Below are 22,190 nucleotides of genomic sequence, written 5' to 3'. Positions count from 1 at the left end.
CAATCAGTTTTTTTTAAGTATCATGATATCCACAGGTTAAACCGTTAATAAATAATTACAACAGCTTCCCCTATTGGAGTTTCAAACAAATTTACAATATGCTAACCCAATAATATTTTGTATAGAGCCAGCCAAATCATGGCAACCAGGATGAGAAATATATTTCTGAACAGCGATGTGTTGTTTGCTTTAACTCCGTACAAGAGATTGCAAGACAAAGCATTAGCTGTATTGCACAATCACACGAAGGACGTCATAGAAATGAGGCGACAACAACTGAAGAACACGAGCGCCAATAAACTTAATCAAAATTCTGAAATCGGTAATTTAAAATTCTCTACTTTTATTGATCTGCAATGTCCTTCCTTTAATCTGCAATGTAGTGTTAAGGTTTAATTAATTATCATTAGTTTCAATTTTTTCTAGGTATGAAAAACAAACATGCTTTCTTGGATTTGCTGCTGCTAGCCGAAGTAGAGGGACACGGCCTTGATATAGAAAGTATAAGAGATGAGGTGGAAACGTTCATGTTTGAAGTACGCAATTACCAAAATACCAACAGATACGGTCTACCCTGCTGCTTTCTTTTTTTTTGTAAATTCATTGTACCTACTGCTTTTTGGTGTTCAGCAAAGAAGTTGTATTGCATCAAGTCCTGTGTAAATAGCAAGCACGTATATAATGGAACGTAGAACCGGGGTACCATACCACAAACAAAGCATGTTCATCACTGTAATAAACAGATTTTTTGTACTTATCACAGTTTTGACCTTAGGTACCACAGAAACTCAAATACGTACACATTAGACTTGTTTTTGATGACATTTAAGTATTTAGTTACCTCTGTTAATATATTATGTCATACGAATGCGCAGATGCTTGTTGAATAATTAACGATCCATCTTGCTAATTATTGTCTAGCTACGTCTAGGCTAGGAATTAACCTTGATGAATTCAACTGAGTTTTTATGCTAATAAGCCGCAGAATGACACTTAACATTGCCTGTTTTTACAGGGGCATGATACAACAGCGTCTGGATTAGTATACGGACTATATTGCATTGCAAAACATCCTGAAGTGCAACGTAAAATTTTAGAAGAGCAAATGGAAATATTGGGCGATGATCTAGAGAGAGATCCTACATTTAGGTAAAATATTTTTGATTCTGTTATGATTTGAATATTCGAGTAAGATTTTGTAATATATCTTTTAATCCAACAGCGAACTCCAACAAATGAAGTATTTAGAATGCGTCATCAAAGAGAGCTTACGACTCTATCCTTCAGTCCCTATAATAGAAAGACTGATCACTCGGGACGTTGGTAAGTTGCAGGTAACAATGTATTCAGGTGAAAATATGCTTGTTGGATGATCCTAATTGTATTGTTACAATAGGGTAGCTGACACTATGGGTAACTTCAATAATTCCAAAACGCGACACTAGTGAAAAACGTATTATTTTAGCCCTAAAACCAATTTTAATTATAAGTGCAGTAAGTTTATTTTTTGGATTATCTGAAATAATAAATGGTTAGTCAATTTAGTTAGCAAATACATAAGTGTCGTCACAGACTTTTGCTGTCTACAAAATCTATGAGAGAATCACGTTCTCACAGCTCATCCTACGTAATATTTAATGCTGTTAAATGTTTACTGTAATACCCTAATTATTTTATTACCGTTTCGCAGATCCATTGAATATGTATACTTAAGACCATTATTTTTTTCAGAAATGTCAGGGATGCGATTGTTAAAGAATTCGTCAATTGTAATAAATATTTTCCACATGCATAGAAATCCAAATGTCTTTGAAGATCCTCTGGAATTTCGGCCAGAACGATTTGATGTGTCAAGCAGCTTCAAAAATCCGTTTAGCTGGGTAGCGTTCAGCGCTGGGCCTAGAAACTGTATAGGTAAAAAGCGACCAACTAAACACATCATATTAATTGTAGTAACACAAGCTATATAGGAATAAAATCGCATTTCAACGTAATTAAAAAACATTAAATAAAAAAAAAAAACCCGACTGCCAAAACTAAAAGGAAGAAAATAAGCCTAGTGATCTAGAACTGTTAAGTAGCTAATTTAAAGTTCAACAGTCGGGACATTACTAAGAGTTTTTGAGCTTCACGATTTAAATGGGTTCCCGACTGTTGAACTTTAAATTAGCTACTTAACAGAGTTCTAGATCACTAGGCTTATTTTCTTCCTTTTCGTTTTGGCAGTCGGGTTTTTGATTTTTTTAATTTAAAAATTTTATTTTACACTTTTTTGATATTTATGTGAAAACGGTAAGTAGATTAAAAGTATTATAACCCATATATTTAGAATGGGCTAATTATTAGCTTTCATTTGATCCCATATTGTTACAATACAAAAATATATTTTTTTTCATCCCTCCGCCATATTTTTTTTGCATTGAAATATTATATAGCCTATGTCACTCCGACAATTATGACGAATCCAATGATACCTCATATGTTAAAATCCGTCTAGCCGTTTAGGCTGCAGCGAGGACCAAAGAAATGGACATACATACCCACATACATGCATACATACATACATACATACATACATACATACATACATACATCGGGTAATTACCAACTCTTTTGTTGTTGTGCGACAAGGTCGTTGATGACATCGCACAATGTTAATACCTACTTAATATTATTAGTTATGAAGAAGAGCGATATAAATGTGAGTAAGGAACCCTAAAAAATCGGATTAATTTGCGTTTCGTTTCAGGTCAGAAATTTGCTATGCTGGAATTGAAAGTCACTTTAGCTGCTCTCGTAAGGCGATTCAAAATATTACCTGGCAAAAGGGAACCTCAGCCATGCGGAGATCTCATACTCAGGTCACAAAATGGAGTACAGGTCAAAATATTGCCGAGAAATTAATCGTGGTTAGAAATTAAAAATGTACGACGTCCTACATACGGTGACAATTGTTAAAAGTTTACCCTCAGTTTATCTAAAACAATGTGGTGTTGAAATTTGATGTTTTAATTTATGTGACGATTGAAATAAAAAATCCTTTTAAGTAATTGTTTTCTTCTATTAGAATAGCTTAAGGTACTCCCAACAATAACCTAACCTAACCAACAAAAAGTTGGTAAACCCTGACTTTGTCACTTCACAGTTCAACATCTCAAAAACGGCTAAACCGACTTTAATGAAACAAGTCTAAGAACCATCGCTAGAAAACTTGCTTTCAAATGAAAAAAAAGTCATTCAAATCGGTCCACCCGTTTACCCGGCTACGGTGCCACAAGCAGACACACAGACACACATAGCGGTGAAACTTATAACACCCCTCTTTTTGCGTCGGGGGTTGATATAAAATAATATTACTTAGGCTAATTTTGCGGGAAATCAGTATAGTCCCCGCGGGATAGGGATAAACGAATTCTTCGCAGATGAAGTCGCGGGCAACAGCTAGGATGCATAATTATTTTATTTTTTTAGTTGTCTTTTTTAGCGACGTTTTTTTGTTGGCGTTTTTTTCTGGACGTTTTTTTTGCTGGAGTTTTTTTGTCCGGGGTTTTTTTAATTTTAATTTTTTTATTTTATTTAATGTTTTTTTAATTGGTACTTATATTATTTTTTTAAAAGTGTACTATTGTGTTGGATATCCTGGCTGCAGCATCAGCTCATAGTGTTGCCAACATTGTTGCCATTTAAAATGGTAATCTCTAAAACTGTCAAATTCGAAACGACACAGAACTCATAATAGGTGAAAAATATTATAAGATTAAATGTTGGTTATAAGATTAAAGGCGTTGTTCCTTTAACCGTCTCAAGCCCCTCTCCGAAAACCGAAAACAATTTAATTAAATAAAATTTAGCTACATCGATACTATACCTAGTGCCATCCACGAAGACGCGTGATTTTGTCAAAATTAGCCATTAATAACATTGTAATAAAGAACCACGGCACGCGTCATCGTGAATACCTATATCGATGATTCCGCCAATGTAGAGTCGAGGTTGAAAAAGAGGGTAACACTATTTACCAGCCGTACAATACCGATCCGATATTTCGTGTACAGTCGTTCGTCGCTCGTTTACATTGTAGCGATAAATCTGGTCACGTGATGCCATTTTGAATGTGATTTTGAATTTCCAGCGACTCAAAAAATTAGCGTCAAGTTGCCGCGTCAAGCAACAGCTACAAGATGGCTACTTGCAGGAATGATCTTGGTCTCTTCGAAGCTGATTTCTTAATCTCATTTAGTAGCAGTCGTGGCAGTGGTACAAATAAAAGAAATTGGAATGAAAAAAAGTGTTTTTGCCAAAATTGCTTTTTTTTGCAGCGATAAAGCTCAACATTTCCAGCTTTTATCGCTATATGTCACCTGACCAGATTTGACGGTGGAAAGGAGCGTCGAGCGACTTGCATGTGGCCGCGCCTTAAGGTCACTAACTGACTGTGCAGTGCACTCACTCACGCACGCCAGTGTCAGTGTCAGAGTCAGTCCAGTCAACAACAAGCCGAAGAGTTATTAATTTATTATTGTCTAAATACTAGGTAAAGCTAAGACAGAGTAATAGTACCTACTCTATAACTGTAAAACAATGAGTTCCTTTATTTTCGAAACTTACTTGAAAAATTTTGAATGGTTTCCACTGACTTCATAAAAACATTCAGCGTCAAGCCTATTAACATAGCTTTACTACAAGATGGCTACTTGCATCAGTCTTGGTTCTCTTCGCTGACTCATTAATCTCAGTACAGTCGGGCAGTGGTAAAAATTGGAATGATGATTGCCAAAAAAAAAAGAGTGTTTTTGCCAAAATTGCTTTTTTTGCAGCGATAAATGCTCAACTCCAGCTTGCTTTATCGCTATTTTATGCTCACCTGACCAGATTTGACGGTGGAAAGGAGCGTCGAGCGACTTGCATGTGGCCGCGCCTTAAGGTCACTAACTGACTGTGCAGTGCACTCACTCACGCACGCCAGTGTCAGTGTCAGAGTCAGTCAAGTCAACAAGCCGAAGAGTTATTAATTTATTATTGTCTAAATGGGACTGACCACTTGGCTTCCTTGGTGACAGCACGTGTTTGTGTCGGACCTACGAAATTTTGTGGCCTAGTGCTATTTTTTACGTGTTTTGTTGTGTGACCCACCAGTATCGTCGTTCAGTAAGTGTTTTAACAAATACTCGTACGCTGCTAACCCCGCAATGTCGCATATCCCCCCAAAACCTCCAGACATAACCTCTGTTAGGGAACCGGTTTCCATCGGCGCACCGATGAACTTGTCGCAAGACAGCCAATCGGAGGTGTCGATGGACGCCGAAATAACTCTACTGGGGGCAAAAAGGAGGGCTACGGTGCTGGATGGATCCCAGCCCCCAACTAAGTTGGGGACCAGGGCTCCTTCCGACTCCATAGCCCACCTTTACGAACATCCGGACCTAAAAAATGGACGTAAATACACGTCAAACGACGGAGGTCCTTTCCTTGTCCATGTATCCAAGTCAGAATCAGATCCCTCCGCTGGTACTACCCTAAATCCTATCAAATTTGGACAAGTGATGGTAAACTCGCGTATACAGAACATAGCGCGAGATGGTATCAAAAAAGTAGGTAGAAACCGTGTTAGTGTAGAGTTTAACTCCGCAGAGGCAGCTAATACCTTTTTATCGGACCCACTACTCGCATCTAAAAATTTCGAGGCTACCATCCCAACGTTTAATATCACACGCATGGGTATTGTCAGGGGAGTACCCACGGACCTAGCGCTGGATGCTTTTGTCAATGATGTGGAGCTTCCTTCTGGCTGTGGGGGCATCCTTAAAGCCAGGCGACTTAACCGAAAAGTACACAAACCCGACGGCATTGAGTGGATCCCTACAGGTACTGTGGTGATAACTTTTAGCGGACAAGTTTTGCCAGCCAGAATTTTCTGCTGTTACACATCGTTAGTAGTAGAAAAGTATCTTTTGCCCACAATACAGTGCCACAGCTGCTGTAAATTCGGACACGTAGCGGATCAATGTCGATCAAAACCAAAATGCTTCAAATGTGGCCAAGAGCATACAGGCAAAACATGTACTGTGCAGGAAGACTTAGCGTTTTGTCTGTTCTGCTCAGGCAGGCACTTTGCTACACACAAGACCTGTCCAGAACACACTCGTCAACAGGCTATCAAAGCAGCAATGTCTGACGACAACATCTCTTACTCTCAGGCTTGCGAAAGGTTCCCCCCTGTTAAGAGATCCTACGCAGACGCGGCTCAGAGCCCCCCCTATTCCCAAACTGATCCTATGCCTCAAACCCAACACTCTGCCTTCCCCACCCACACTCAAAGTCCATCCCAAAGTTACAGGAAAACGGTCTACATACCAAGGTCCCCCCATCGTCCTCTATCACAAGGATATGACCGTGCCGCTCACGAAGCCCTAATTAGAGACCGCAACCCCCCTCCTCCGAGGAATGGTGCCGCCCTCCGGCCCCCAGGCTCCCCGCCCTCCTCCCCCTTTCAGTCCCCCCCCAACGATAACCTGCTGGACGTCCTTCTATCCTTGCTGATCAATATGTTCAGCAAAATGGATGATTTCCCCCTACCGCCCAACGTCGCCAACAAACTTTCACAATTTCTCCAAGTTGTAAATGTTCCATCTCATCCAGTGGAACAGTCACAGTCTCCGCCCTAAAAAACACGAAATTTTGCAAATGGTATCCTCGTATGACCCTACTGTCTTTGCCATATCGGAGACCTGGTTGGTTCCGGGAGCCCGGTTCCGGGTGCCTGGCTTCTCGTGCCTCCGACATGACAGAGATGATGGCTACGCAGGAGCCGCCCTTCTCATCAAATCTTCTGTCACGTATAATCGTATAACTCTTCCCCCTATCCCTTACGGCATTAATGCAGTCGCCGCCAAGATCATGGACTTTACCGTTCTTTCGATCTATATTTACGATCCGCTCTCCATTAATATCTCAGACCTCGAGCACATATTTTCCGCCCTTCCGGACCCATTCCTCATTTTAGGTGACTTTAACTGTCATCATCTCATGTGGGGAAGCGCCGATTACGACGCCTTAGCCTGTGATCTCGTTGACCTGATGGAGGACAAAAACATCTGCCTACTCAATGATGGTTCTCCGACGCGCAGAACGGCACCAGGCCTGAACTCTAGTGCCGTCGATCTTTCCCTGTGCTCTCCACATTTTGGCACCCTTCTCTCGTGGTCTGTGCTCCAGGATTCCCACGGTAGTGATCACCTTCCAATCTTAATATCCTTCCCTACATCCTTTTCCCAACCCAGTACTCCCCCAAATTCTAATAGGTACCACCTGTCCAAGGCTGATTGGGACCAGTTCGCGGCGGACTTGGATGCAGCAGTCAGCAAGATGCCCATTGTCTTACCAGAAAACGCCTGTATTTGTCATGACAACCTGATCGAGGCCTTCATAGTTGCAGCTGACAAAAATATTCCGCCTAAAAAACGTTATAAGGCTAGGTCCTCCCCACCTTGGTGGGACTCTGAATGTACGGACATGATTCGCCTAAGGAACGAGGCCGAGAAAGCGTATTGTGGAAACATGTCCCTGGATAACTTTCTCGCATTCAAAAAGACCGCGGCTCAGGCGAAACGTTTGTTCAAAAAAAAAAAGAAATTTGGATGGATAAACTTCTGCCAAAGTATCTCGCCCCGCACTCCATCAACTGTTCTATGGAAAGCCATAAAACGTTTTAGAGGTTCATTCATAGCCCGAGATGCGCCTAGTAACGACTCCTCAGTTTGGCTCACGGCATTTATAGACACCCTGTCTCCCCCCACTGTCCCCCATGTTAACTCCCTCCCTTCCCCCTATCCTTTGAATTGCCCTCATAATAATCTCGACCAACCGTTTTCGTGGTTAGAACTTTTGGCATCGTTAGACCACCTCAAGAACTCGGCTCCTGGTCCAGATAGTATCCCGTACGCTTTTCTTGCCAAATCTGGCCAGGTTACCAAAAAATACTTTCTAGACCTTTTAAACCATTTCCTCGACCTGGGTTTCGTTCCAGAGGCTTGGAAAAAACAAATTATCATCCCTCTACATAAACAAGGGAAAGATCCCCTCCTTCCTTCCTCCCACCGTCCAATCGCCTTATCATCCTGCCTTCTCAAAATCCTAGAGCACATGATTAAGAAACGCCTGGAGTGGTTCGTAGAATCAAATAAAATACTGTCCAAAAGCCAGTTTGGTTTTCGGAGAGGAATGGGCACCATGGATAGTCTCTCGATTTTAACAACTGACATCAGGATCTCCCTCTCAAGGAACGAGTTCCTTGTTGGCGTATTCTTGGACGTATCATCCGCGTATGATAGTGTCATACTCTCCTTACTCAGAGATAAACTATCTAAGCTGAGTCTGCCGCAGAAGCTGACGCATTTCATATGCAACTTCCTAATGGAACGATCCATCGAGGTGAGACATAATGGTTCCCATTCCACTCCGAGGCTAATCTGGCAAGGTCTTCCACAAGGATCCGTATTAAGTCCCTTGCTCTACAGCTTGTACACCCACGACCTTGACGAGGCTGTTTCACCGTTCTGCAACATACTGCAATACGCAGACGACATAGCTTTGTACGCATCGTCCCATTCCGTCGAAGTAGCCACCTGCAACTTGAACCAAGCCCTATTCTACCTGGGTGAATGGCTTGCTGTCCATGGTCTTTCCCTTTCAGTTTCCAAATGTAGCGTGGTTCCTTTTACTAGGAAAAGGTCGTTCCCCCCTGTGGAAGTCGCCTTCAATAATCAACTAATCCCTGTCAGTAAACAAGTCAAATTTCTAGGCGTTACGCTTGACTCTCGGCTTTCCGGTTGCCCCCATATTGATTCCACAGTTAAAAAGTGCCAATCAAACATCAACATTCTGCGTTGTCTTTCGGGTGTGTGGTGGGGTGCCCACCCCTATTCCCAGAAACTCCTCTATAATGCCATAGTACGCAGCGTCCTTGATTATGGCTCCTTTATCTTAGAACCTTGTAACAAGGTGGCCTTAGGTAAACTGGACAAAATCCAGTACCAGTCCCTCCGGGTTATCCTGGGAGCCATGAAATCCTCCCCGACCAATGCCCTTCAAGTAGAAGCAACTGACCCCCCCCTTTACCTCCGACGTCAATACCTGGCTGATCGTTTCTTCCTCAGACTTTCCCTTCTGGACGACCACCCCCTCTTACCTAAGCTGCAAGAACTATCGGATTTAATTACTGACAGTGGATTCTGGTTCAACAAAAACCCGCCATGTCTTATCAATAGCTTCCGCAAATTCAATAACCTCCCAGACCCCTCTTTCACATGCTCCCTTCTCCCCCTTTTTGCTCACAGTTACGATGCTCTAATCTTTCAACCCAACATCATCCTTAACTTCGGAATAACAAAGAACCAGCCCGGAGCTAACAGTTCTTTTCTACACAACATCGAAAACTCCTGGCAAGGCTGGTCTTTGTTATTCACAGATGCCTCCAGGCTTATGGTTGGCGGCGCTGTGGGTTCGGCAGTCTGGATCCCGAAAGATTCAGTTATCCTGAGCTTTAAGTGCCCACCTCACACGTCAGTCTTTACCGGTGAGCTAGTCGCTATTCTGGAAGCCGTTAAATACATTAATGCTCATGGTATTAGCAACTCGTTAATTTTTACGGACTCTCTTAGCGGTTTACAATCCATCACGGCCAATCCTTTCTCTGCCAAAATTAACTATCCTTTAGTGCTACTCATCAGGCAATCCCTATTCGAAGCCCATCTCCGCAACCTTGAGATCTCGTTGGCCTGGATTCCCAGTCATTCTGGGATCCGGGGAAACGAGGTCGCTGACGCATATGCTAAGGAGGCCATAGAGATCGGCAGCTTGGATCACTCCCACTGCTATTTCTATGACCTCTTCTCTGCTGCCAAATCCGATCTCACCTCTCTTTGGCTCCGTCATTATGAGTGCTCCTTACTGGTCAAAGGCCGTCATTACGGGGATATTCAACCAAACATCCCCCCTAAGCCTTGGTTTTTCCGGTTTCGTCAAGCGAACAAACAGACAACCTCTGTCATCTGCAGATTACGTATCGGACATACTTGTGCTCCATCCCGCCTGTATAGATGGGGTATTGTTCAATCCCCCCTCTGTCCATGCGGCTTGGAGGAGGGTACCGCCGACCACATTATGTTAAACTGCCCCATGAGAACTGTTCCCCTTTACAACATCCTTCCCCCCTGTATTCCCAAACCCACCAACCTCAAAACCCTCCTACTTCATGCCTCCTCCAACAAGAAAATCCTTAACATGTTAATTAATTATATAACTAAAGAAAAAATAAAACTATAGGTGCTTTTTCGCTTTTGTCGCTCCCTTTGATCCGATCTGTAATGTCTAAATGTTTTGTACTGTCTTCTATGTTTTGTGCTGTCCCTATGTTTTGTGTATGTCTATTGCAGGTACGCAACAAACTCGCTTCCACAACCCCCGTTTAGAAATCTTATCCAACCGGTCTGACACAATATACACTTTGCTGCTGTCAGGTGTCATTGGCAGTAATGGACGCTAACCAAAAGCGACCGATTGCCACTAAACAAAAAAGTTGAAGTTGAAGTTATTGTCTAAATACTAGAAAATATATCAAATGTAAAGCTAAGACAAAGAGTAATAGTACCTATAGAGAAAAGCTAAGATTTGACTATAACTGAGCATAAAACAATGAGTTCCGACGCTTTAAATTTAGCCCGTCGGAAACTAAACGAAGTACTTGGTGAAAAATCAACAAAATACTTCCACCACATGAAACAATGGTTTCGCATGAAGCTGACAAAAGAGGAGTTCGATACTGAAGCCCGTGCCCTGCTAACATCGGATCAGGTGCATTTTCACAACGAGTTTTTGTTGGCGCTCTTGAATAAAGTGGAAGGTTTGGCGGAGACTTCTATTAACATAGCTCAGGAGAAAGCAAGCTCGCACAGAAACAGCAGGCGGCATAAGAGAAGTTCCCGAACTTCTGAGAAATCAAATTTCGAGCCGGCTGATTTACTTGAATACTTGCCTCCAAATTCGCCTCCTGGCACCGGCAGCGATGGAGTCAAATATGCAGCACAGGTTATTATTTACTTGCTATCATTGTTAATCTTAATTCTTGATTATCTTTTAAACAGTAAGAGTTGGACTCCTAGTGTCTTGAGAAATTAACTTCATTTGTCCTGTTGAATGTTGTGTTGTTGTTAACAGAGGTCAAATATATATTGTATAGGTCCCGTGCTGGGCACAGGCCCACTCAGAATTTATTTGCTTTGCATTTTTGTGCAGGTTTCCTCACAATGTGTACATACCTACCATAAGTATCATTCTAATTTAATGGTTTAAACTTTCGTGATATTCACTCAGTCAAAATACCACAAACAGGACTTATCACACTAAAACACACAAGTAATATTTACCTTGACATTTCAACCAATTGAAATACAGGACCTCTAGTAAATAATTTAAAACACCATCAAAATTTACAGCCAATTCTTAAAAAATGTGACCACCAACATGAACCACTCGATTAATGACCAAATTTTGATGTCAAACTAAATTTTTGTTATATGTACATTACAGGAAGTATTCCTACCGGACCATGCTTTAGTTGTCGGACGATTTATGCTAGCAGCTTGGGAGTTGGGTCTCGAAGGTGCTGATGATGAAGCTGCAGACCTCATAGTTGTTGCTGTCCAGAACTTCCTAAAGAATGTAATCACCGCAGTATTGTCACAGCGAAAAGGCTATAAGCTCCGTAACAAACACTTCATGTATGATGTGGGTGGAGACATGCCTAATATGTGGTTACGGAACTCTGCCAAGTTGTACGACCCACAAAATGATGGGAGGGTTGATGTAGATGATGCAGCAGATGCTTTGGGGCCTCGGTGTCCGCCTACTATTGATGAAGTGGAACATTCTGCTGCCTTTGAGATTGCGTGCAGGTAATAATGTTTTTCTGCCACCTTTATCATTGCCTTCTTGGCTTACTGAGGTCCAGTTGATTAAAATGTTAAAGTCTGGTAGGCTGCCTTCAGGACCTATGCTGGCAAGAGTGGTGTCTTACAGTTCTTAGGACTAAACCTATTTTGCTGTACCTATTCTTTGCTCATGCTTTTGGTAGTAGTAGTTAGTACTCTAAGGAGACCTATTTGTCCAGGCTTGGATAAAAACCAATTGATCACTTTTTTATTAAACTATACCATAAGGGCTCATTGCTGTGAGCTCAAGTAAATTTTATTCATAATTTAAAAATAAATAGGTTTATAAAAAGTTAAACTTTCTTCCAGTGCACCTATGGAGCCCAATGATGAAAAGTTAACAATAGACGAGTTCTACAATACCCTTCTAACACACAGGAATGTTATTGCAAGTCACTCAGTCTATGCTGTAAATATGGAGAGGTTAGCAGTCATATTGAATCACCCAAGTTATTAAATGTTTGATGTAAGTTAACTGTTCTTTTATTCTACGGCGAAAGCTGTATACTTTTGATTCCTTAATTATGAGTATTACTATGATTTTTAGTGCTTTGAGTTTGGTTCAACAATTTCTAACTTTAACTAACTGTTGGATCAACCAAACTGAACAGAATCAACACTATGTCTGAGGGCCGGTCTAAGATTCTCATGAACATTTCCATATTGTTGAATTATAACTAAACTATTAAAATAAGACGCACGGGTCACTCACGTTATTATAGCCGAGATACGCCCGGCATGTTTCAAACCAATTTGTGGCTCCTTTTCATATTAAGGAGAGCTAGCTCAATGACTGTCTTTCCATTCCAGCTCTCCTTGATAAGGAACCAAAGATTGGTTCGAAACATGTCTTGCTTAAATGAACTATTTTATCTTATATTTCCGTTAATTTTAAACTGAGGATTATGCGGTTGAAGGCAGAATAGAATACAATGGCTTTGTTCGAAAGGTGGGCTGTTAATGAGATCAGGACACCTCAAAAAAGTCATACTGTACCGTCGGATCCATTTGATTGGGTATTTCAGCTACCTAACTACCGCTTCTGCGGGGAGTGCTCTAGGAGCCGGTGCCATGCCGCGGCAGCTGACTCGCGCCGTCCGGTTGGAGTCCCGGTTGGCTGCCTCAGCGTGCTCGAGGAGCCGGTGGAACGCGGCGGTAGCGTCCGGTCCGCTCAATGTCTAGTTCTCTAGTGTCTAGGTCTAGTTAAGTGAGGGACGCGTCATTTTAGCTTACCTTAGCTTACAGGTAAATAAACTTAAAAAAAATATAGTAGGGCCGTGAAAAAAAAACCTACAAGCAAAAAACATTTTTTTTTAATATATAAGCTGCAGGATGTTAGACTTGAATAAATTAATAATTTTTTTTTTGTACTTTGAACATTATATTAAACAAAAACCCAAATGAACATTTAGAACAATTGACTATAAATCATTATGAATTGAGTAAATTAATCTTGTACATCTGTTTTCTCAATAATTTCAAAATACCAACATGTACCTAAATAAAACGATGCTATCAATTTTATTTTATTACAGGAAAAATGTGATAAATTTATATAAAATAGAATAATGGGAATTACATAATCATTATAAAATATGAAACGATTTATTCTCGTTTCGGAACATTATTATTATCAATACATTGTGTAAAATATTACCATTTAAATATTTTATCACAGCAAAACATAATACCTATATACATAGAATTTGCTATTAGAAACCTATAAAATCAGAGACCCTAACAGTTTAGTTATTTGTAAGAGAGCTGAATAAACACTATAATTTGGTTTTAGTAAATACCTACAAAATCTCATTTATACAATCAAATGATAATCAATTCAAGAACGAAACGGACGGAATATTAGGTAAGAGCACGTGCCCATGCTTCTCTCGAAACCACACATTGGTACAAACAAAAAATATGGATGAATGTTGCACTGACTATGTCTCAGGCTCAGTATAAGAAGGATTAAAGTCTGTAAAGCGAAGGAAATTTCGGTACCTAACTGAATGGAACTCTTAAAGCCGAGTTTAGACTTGCAAGAAAAATCGTGCAAGTTGCATTACATTGTGGCGCCCGATTGACCACTACAAAACTTGTTGGTTTTACGGTCTCGCAATGTAATGCAACTTGCACGATTTTTCTTGCAACCCTAAACTCGGCTTTAGGGGCACGCGGCGCGTTCTCTCGCTTGTCGCACATTGCGTCCGTTTTTGGCTGATTCAGTAGGTAAGAGACGCAATGAGCGAGAAAAGACGCGCGCGCTATAAGTAACTGTTCTCGTTTTAAGTGGTAGGTGCTTGAGCACTTTAGAGGTGGATCACTAAATAAATCTAGCTACTAGTCTAACCGTCAAAAAGGAACAACATATTTTATTATATTCAATAAATAAAAATCGCAGTATAAAATCTTATATCTAAATTTGAAAATTAAATTTGAAACTAAGCACTTTCAACTCGGCTCGGTTAGATGATTATTTAAAACTGAAATCAGATTAGATGTCGTAAGATATTATTAGTAAGTAAAATATACTCTCAAAGCAACAAATGCAAGAAACATGAAATGTTCCCCGATTTAAAAGGACGTCTGTTAAAAAGAGCGTTTGCGAGACTACAGCTCTCCGTCAGGTAGAAAAAAAGTCATATACCAAAGCGTTCGAATCCGAGCTGAAGAACGAAGCATCGAATCTATTTCCATAACAACTTAAAGCTAAGGCATGAGTGGCGACGAACTTGGCTCCGAAGGCGATTGGACGACCAAGCCAGGCAACCTTATACTGCCAGTGGGAGATCTTCTAGCGGGCGTCACACTTCTTGGCGGCGACTGCGGCCGCGGCAGCTCCAAGTCTGCCATCTCATGACCCTCGTTAAACCCAGGGTTTCCCTCGCCTGGCCTTGCAGCTAACGCATGACGCTTGAAATATGCCACGTAGCCAATGACAATCAGCGCGACGACTATAGCCAGCACGCCGAACACTAGTCCCAAAGAGGTTGCTGTCGACATGGTATACAGGCCTGGATAGAGGAAGGTCGTGAGAAAACTGTTCGGTTTTGAGGATGATGCTGAAGCATTAAGCGATCTTAATGTGAGATGAGTAATGAGTCTGGTGTTGCATGATGCATGATTTTAAGTAGGGTGCAGAAACAGCTGAATACTTTAATACTTTGTCGCAGTAAATGACAATACTAGGACAGTTACGGTTCGACATGTTTTAAGACTTTTAAGTTATCTAAAGACTAAAGCCACAAGGCACTAAAATGTTCAGTTAAGTTTAAGTCATAATCACTTTTAATATAGTAGGTAGGTAAGGTTCTTAAATAGTTTTGTGAATGCAATAGTTTCATAGGACTATAGCTTATAGGTAGGTATGTAGATTAAGCACATGGAAAAACTGTCAAACGATCAATACCACATAAATACGTATATTACGCGTTTGATCATGATCAGTTTTGATGTCTCATAAACTGTACAGCCCTATTTAGACGATGCAAGAACTTGCATGCGAGCTGCGTTACATTGCGGAGTACTATTGAGGGACATGTGTCGGCGACATTTCCAGCGAAGCCGGTCGATTTCGCCTGACATATCTGCAGGGCTACTACGAAACTCGAAGTTCGTGTCGTGCGGTCCCTCTCGCTCTTGTGTTAAACAGTATAAGGGACCGCACGACACGAACTTCGAGTTTCGAGTTTCGTGGTAGCCCGTGTCGCGCGATGTTGCCAGACCATGTCAAGCGAAGTCCGGCAAGGTCGCGCCACTTCACCCGACGTCGCTGGCTACACGAGTCGCAGGACATTTGTCCCCTAGTGTATCCCTGGCTTAATGCAACTTGCACGATTTCACTTGCAAGTCTAAACTGGTAATAAATAAGACGCTTAATATCAGAATTACATATAAACTACCTATCTACCGAATCTATCCTAGCAAAAGAGTAAAGGATGGACGTGAGTTTGCAGTTGCGAAAGCCAAATATGGGGGCCATCCATAAATATGTACGCAAAAGCAATTTAGCAGGATATATCCCTTTTTGGCTTTAAAAATTTGCGTGGCATCTTATGGATGGCTCCAGGACAGTTCCGTCTTAAAGATAAAGGGCCCGAAGAGTAAGCTATAGCACACAGAGTCCCTGGTTTTAAGGAGTCTTGATTTCAGTGGCGTTAAGGCATTCTTCCTGACCGGATAATCTAACCAACTTAGAAAACCTTAAGCCCCATTTAGACTAAGCAAGAACTTGCATGCAAGTTTTACTACATTGCGGTATTTGTTTGATCAACTGAATTCATTGTCCCTCAATAGTCTGCGATGTAATGCAACTTGCATGCAAGATCTTGCATGGTCTAAATGGGGCTTTAGTTGAAAAACCACGCCGTCGCATTCACGTAAAAAAACCGCATCGAAATCGATCTGTCGGTTCGTTTGAGATACGATGCCACAGACAAACAGATATTGGCATCAAACTTATAACATCGCCTTTTTGAGTCGGAAGTTTAAAAAACACGCCTAAGAACCTTTTGCGGCCTTATTACGGAATAAATATACCTAATGTTTTAATTCCCAATCCGCACTGGGCCCGCGTGGGAACTATGGCCCAAGCCCTCTTGTTCTGAGAGGAGGCCTGTGCCCAGCAGTGGGACGTATATAGGCTGGGATGATGATGATGAATGTTTTAATTGATTACATTTGATTATGAGACGGAATTCAATGTCAATGTATCTCATAGACCCTTATGAGAAAGACGGCTCTGTCCTAAAGCAACCACACTTACCTTCCACGGTTACCATGATACTATCCGTGTATTCCTTGCCATCGCTCATGCCCGCCCCACACGTCCAAACTCCAAAGTCTTCGCGCTTCGCCCGACGTATGGTTACCGCACAATCTCCTCTGTCCAGGCTCTTGTTGGGTGGGAAGGAGTATCTCTTCTCGATAGCACTGGAGAACGGATTGGCTATTAAGTAGTTAATTTATTGAATCAGGCGTCAGCCTTGGAACCGACGTACGACTTTGTGCCATTTGCGATCGAGACGGCTGGCCTCTGGGGGGTGGACGCCAGGTCGTTGGTTTGGGAGTTGGGGCGCAGGATGAGGGACAGAGGAGGTGACCCCCGTTCCGTGTCGTACTTGGTCCAGCGGGTCTCGTTGGCCATACAACGGGGCAATGCCGCTGGGGTAATGGGTACGTTAGGGCCAAGTACGATGCGGACGGGTATTGAGTGGTTTTTATTTAATTTATATATTTTTTTCTTTTTTTTTCGTTGTTTTTTTTATATTTTGTATTTTTTTATTGTATAATTGTTTTTTTTTGTATTAGGTATTGATTTATTTTGATTTGTACTGTGTTATGTTGTATTAATAAATTATACATATGCTGTACTTAATAAATAATAAGATATATAGAGCGTTACCCTGTGGAGCTCCATATCAATGAACTAAAAACAATTACTTTGCTCACCAACGACTTTAAGCTACTACGTCTAGACACTTGTGCGTTGTCTGCATTTTGTGTATGTATAATTTTTTTTTACTCATTTGTGGTGTGCAATAAAATAATGAGTAAGTAGGTATTTGCATTTACTGTATTCTATTGTAAATGTGTTAAGCAGCTCCTCCACCTCACACTGTAAGAACACAACAATCATACAAACCACTATGTATCACCACCACCACCACACAACACTGTCGCGTTTCGAACTCAACCAGAGTTGATCATCAGAGCAACAGAACCGTTCAACACATCTGACACATCTGACTGATCTGATGTCTTACTAAGGGTGGTAAAGGTGCCGGTACCGACGAGTCGGTTTATGTGAAAGCGGAGGAGGGTGGGTCTGCTGAAAAAGTAATGTATAAGACGAGGCCACAATAGAAAGATTTCACCATGCAGATGTTATCCCTGGACACCGAAGGTCGAAGAAAGAAAGTTAAATTGTATTTAAGGCATCCGAGTATAGAAACGTCCATAGTGCGACATATAGAATGCGTAGCAGTTTCTTTTATTGATAACTAGCGTTTACCCGCGGCTTCGCACGCGTAAATCATTAGATACAGCAGTTGAATTCATTGAAATACCGGGCTTTTATTAAATTCTCGTGGGAATTCCCTAAAACTACATCGTGGTTTTCATTGGCGTTATATTATAATAACCATGCCAAATTTCATGACTCTAAGCCCAGCGGTTATTAGTTCGAGATTTTATCCCTATCCCGTGGGAATAACGGGATAAAAAGTAGGGATAAAAAGTAGCCTATGTGTTATTTCCAGACGTAACAAACACTCCTACATTCCAAATTTCATGACTCTAATCCATTTGCAGAGTTTTAAATTTCCCGTGGAAATATCGGATAAAAAGTATCCTTTGTTTTAATCCAGGGCTTATAAACTAACTAATTTTCACAAATTTCATTTCCAGCCGTTTCTTGATCAGCCGTCTCCAAACATTCACACAACTCATCATCTCACAAACTATATATAATATTAGGAGCTAGACTAGACGGCGTTAGGGATCGCTACATATGTGTCGTGCTGACGTAGCTGTCGTACATGTGTGCTAGCGGAGCAAGTTGAAAATGTTATAGTTTATTGATATGAACTTCCGTAAAGTAACGCCTCAATCAATGACTTAAAAAAAATTATCACGTAGAAAAGGTAGCGACTGAGAAGAAAGTTATTGTCTAACGTACCCACTCGGAATTACTATCGATTTCTCCGCTTTCTTCTGTCATAGGGTATATGATAAGGGTAGAAAGAGATGTTGAATGAGGATCAATACCTACAGCCTAAGGAGTAGACGTCCTCCAGCAGAGATGACGGTGATGAATGTGCTAATATAAATTTACTTAACATCATGATAAAGTGCTCGAATACTCAGTTAATTGTATAATGTATAGAGGACTGCATTTTGTTAATAACACAAACTTAAATACCCTATCCTTGAATCTAAAGTAGCTAAACTAATAAACACTAATTACTTCGTGCAAAAGGGACACGAAATCTAAACTATTATATTATACCTAAAGAGGAAAGATTTAATGTTTGTTTAGTGTGTTTGTTATGTAATAGATAAACTCAAAACTATGAATCTATTTAAAAAAATCTCTGACCTACAATGCAAATAAAACGTCTAACGTCTTCCGAATCGTCTTGTACCTTCTTGTATAGAAAGGACATAAATGCAATTTCGAGCACCAGCTACTTATACTTGGTTTGGTTAGGTATTTAACTACTTAAATGTAAACAAAACAACGTCAATATTTGAATTATTGGTTTCTCTATTGAAATTCCCCAAACTTTCTAAACATTTACATTTCTGTATTGAAATACACTAGTCTAGTTTGTTTCTATTACACTGATAGATAAGTAAAATGTTTAAAATCCTTGAATGTACCAAATCTGTCAGCTGAAGTTTGTTAGTACCTAAACGTTCCAAGTATAGTAAATGATAGCTATGACAAAACCATATTGCTTTATTCGCGTTACTTTCCATGAGCCGTTATCAAAGAGTTTATTTCGTAGTAATTTTTTAATTATCCATGCATACTAATATTATAAATGCGAAAGTGTGTGTGTTTGTATGTTTTTGTGTATGTTTGTCCGTCTTTCACGTCGAAACGGAGCGACGGATCGACGTCAATTTTGGCATAGACATGTAGTTTATGGGCCAGAGAGTGACATAGCGTCACTACTTTAAAAAAAATCTCGTATCTAAAATCAATATGTCAACAAAATTGAACCTTGATGTAATGTCTATAAAGTTCTTCCGAAAAATTATCTATTTTGAGCTACGAGTTTTTTAAAAAGTAGTGACGATAGGCTACTTTTTATCCCGGAAAAATGCACAGTTCCCGGGGGAACAGCGCGCGATAACCGAATTCCACGCGGGCGAAGCCCCGGGCAAAAGCTAGTTACTTAATTATATTTTTACAGTTATCATAACATTTGACCTCTGGGCCTAAAAATTAAGATAGTTGCGACAAATTAACAACGAAGCTAATTAGGTAATTTTAATGACACGGGGTAGGTACTATCAGTGATTGTGCGGTTTTTTTACGACTGTAAAAACATATTCGTAGTACCTACTTACTTGTATAAAATCTAAGACCGCTTTGTGATTTATACTCACTTATACCTACTGAGTAATATAGGTAAGTAATTTAGAGGAAAGGGTTCCGTATGATATTTTTTTTATAAGTTTGCCCGTGGTTGGCCCCCATAGGTATTTCAATCACACAATTTTTTAGATTTTCCTTATGCGTAGGTACGTACCTAGAGGTAAATGTAAAAGTTTGAGAGACCTGCAGTTTATTATATTCTTTCTTTTTAGAGCGATTAAGTAGAAATTGATGTTTTTTTCACTTTAAAAAAAATGTTAGCTTCTAAAACTCCGCGGGCAAAATGTACCATCAGCCAAATAAGTGGTCTATCAATTTTTAAACAAGTTCCTCTCAAATGAATATGTCGCTAAAGTCGAACTTTCAACTTGACAGTCGTCTATTGGCATTATTGTTTTATGACATGCAAACGATTATCAACTTTAGGGTGGTAGACCACATATTTTGCTGATGGTACCTCCAGGGCAAAATTTGGCGATTTAACAGAAGGCAAACTGAAACTGCCTATTGGGAAGGCCTATGTCCAACAGTGGACGTCCTACGGCTGAGATGATGATGATGATGAAACTGAAACTTACTTAGTTGCATTAATGTCCGCGTTAATACTGAAAGGCGTAGAGGCGGGCGGCTCAAAACGGCAGTAGCTCAGAGGCAAGAACCCCTGAGTCGTGGCGCACTCCAGCGTCACCATGTGACCATTCCCCACCGTAACGTTCGTTACAACAGCTGCGACTTTGTCCACGACCCTGAGGTCTATTTTCTGAACCAGCTCCATCCCCGTAGATTTTCTTCCGATGTGACATGTCCAAATGCCCGCGTCTGCCTTTGTCGCATTAAGTTTTCTGACGCAACGACCGTTGTTCAGTTCGTTGCCGGAAAAACTGGAAATATGAAATTAATAAATTAGTGACATACGTTTCAAACTCGAACTTTTTGGTCTGCACTCAAATTGCATTTAATTATGCTATGTATGAAATGTAAATTTCAAATTTTGAAAGCACATAAATATACCGTACGCTTACTGTTTTTAACAAAAAATGTTTAAATCCTTGAATTTACCAAATCTGGCAGCTGAAGTTTGTTTACATTAGTTAAATACCTATCCGAACCAAGTATAGGGTCAAGTGGGCCATGGCCCGGGGCGGCAGGCTACGAGGGGCGCCGCAGCCACCTATTGTAGTTTTTTTTTTCTAAATTAAATACTTTAAAGTCACTTACAAGCCAAGCTAACAAGCTAGGTGCGCCACATCATTATTTAAATACCTAAATCTCTGAGGTAGTATTGTAACGATGAGCACTAAGAACTCTAGACTATAGGTACCTATATCTATCGCGCCGCTGACAAATTATGCATGCTTTTTGAAGTAAAACAAAAGGCACTTTAGGTAGAGAACGTCTAGAAATATTTAAACTGAACTTTACCTAAATTTATGCCTATTTAATAAACCAATGATGAAATAGGAGAATAATAATTTATTCAAAAATATTAAGAAAATACAAAATATCCCTATGGATATTAGTGCTATGACTAAAACTACTATTAAATTAAAATAACTAAAACTTTAATTAAAAAAGAGAGGTGGGCCTCTCGGCATGGTGCCCATCACGCAGAAATTGAGAATTTAATTTGAAGGCTTATTTAACTAGCTGGTATTGTACGCTACTTACGAAAATCTCTTCCCGCTTGGATGCACAAATCCACAATAAGACATAGCGATGTCTTTACTGCATTTTATAGTTATTGGTTCATTTTCTAACGCCAATATCGTGGTCACTTCATCTTTCTTCTCGAACACTCTAAAAGCTGCAAAAATATTCTCACAATTACACGGAACTCACATTAATTTAATCAACTATATATTTGAAACTAGTAAGTAAATACCCTGGATTTGGACAGGTGCAATCACCATAATATTAAAAATCGCGAGAAAGCGCGCGGCCTTCATCTTGAAGTGATGCTTTTTGTAACACACTAAGCGCGGTCTACCCTCTATTAAACCAAGTGGTAGATTGATAAATGCAGTGTGAGCATTACGCCTCGAGACTAGAGAACTTATCTAAGTCCAGTGGCACACTACCCTAGCAACAATAGCGAG

General features: G+C 40.4%; 3 protein-coding genes across 5 annotated transcripts in view; 2 read left to right on the top strand and 1 right to left on the bottom strand.

Annotated features, from left to right (window-relative positions):
- LOC141441903 (cytochrome P450 4d2-like) overlaps positions 1–3,050 on the top strand; it is a 42,772-nt gene extending 39,722 nt beyond the window's left edge. For 2 of the 3 annotated variants that reach the window (XM_074106803.1, XM_074106797.1), the window contains exons 6-11: positions 126–322; positions 427–536; positions 1,016–1,149; positions 1,223–1,323; positions 1,732–1,914; positions 2,750–3,050. In XM_074106803.1, the coding sequence (XP_073962904.1) occupies positions 126–322; positions 427–536; positions 1,016–1,149; positions 1,223–1,323; positions 1,732–1,914; positions 2,750–2,904 (880 nt within the window). In that variant the 3' untranslated portion in view covers positions 2,905–3,050. The remainder of the gene's footprint in view (positions 1–125; positions 323–426; positions 537–1,015; positions 1,150–1,222; positions 1,324–1,731; positions 1,915–2,749) is intronic. The other variant, XM_074106810.1, reaches the window with a different exon arrangement.
- Positions 3,051–5,030: 1,980 nt separating this feature from the next.
- LOC141441864 (transcriptional adapter 1-like) lies at positions 5,031–12,462 on the top strand. The gene is given in 5 exon segments (XM_074106763.1): positions 5,031–5,148; positions 10,434–11,085; positions 11,587–11,951; positions 12,297–12,382; positions 12,385–12,462. Coding segments are annotated over 4 exon segments (912 nt in total). The 5' UTR covers positions 5,031–5,148; positions 10,434–10,692; the 3' UTR covers positions 12,453–12,462.
- Positions 12,463–13,340: 878 nt separating this feature from the next.
- The window catches only part of Suv3 (Suv3 RNA helicase), a 38,158-nt gene continuing 29,308 nt past the window's right edge, over positions 13,341–22,190 (bottom strand). The window contains exons 12-16 of the mRNA XM_074111257.1: positions 21,977–22,151; positions 21,763–21,898; positions 20,673–20,975; positions 16,753–16,919; positions 13,341–15,001 (exon numbers count right to left, since the gene is read on the bottom strand). Of these exons, the coding sequence (XP_073967358.1) occupies positions 14,697–15,001; positions 16,753–16,919; positions 20,673–20,975; positions 21,763–21,898; positions 21,977–22,151 (1,086 nt within the window). The 3' untranslated portion in view covers positions 13,341–14,696. The remainder of the gene's footprint in view (positions 15,002–16,752; positions 16,920–20,672; positions 20,976–21,762; positions 21,899–21,976; positions 22,152–22,190) is intronic.

This window comes from Choristoneura fumiferana, chromosome 2 (assembly GCF_025370935.1).
Source record: "Choristoneura fumiferana chromosome 2, NRCan_CFum_1, whole genome shotgun sequence".
NCBI lineage: Eukaryota > Metazoa > Arthropoda > Insecta > Lepidoptera > Tortricidae > Choristoneura > Choristoneura fumiferana.
Note: the sequence above shows the minus strand (reverse complement) of the source record. Positions and strands in the feature narration are given on the sequence as shown.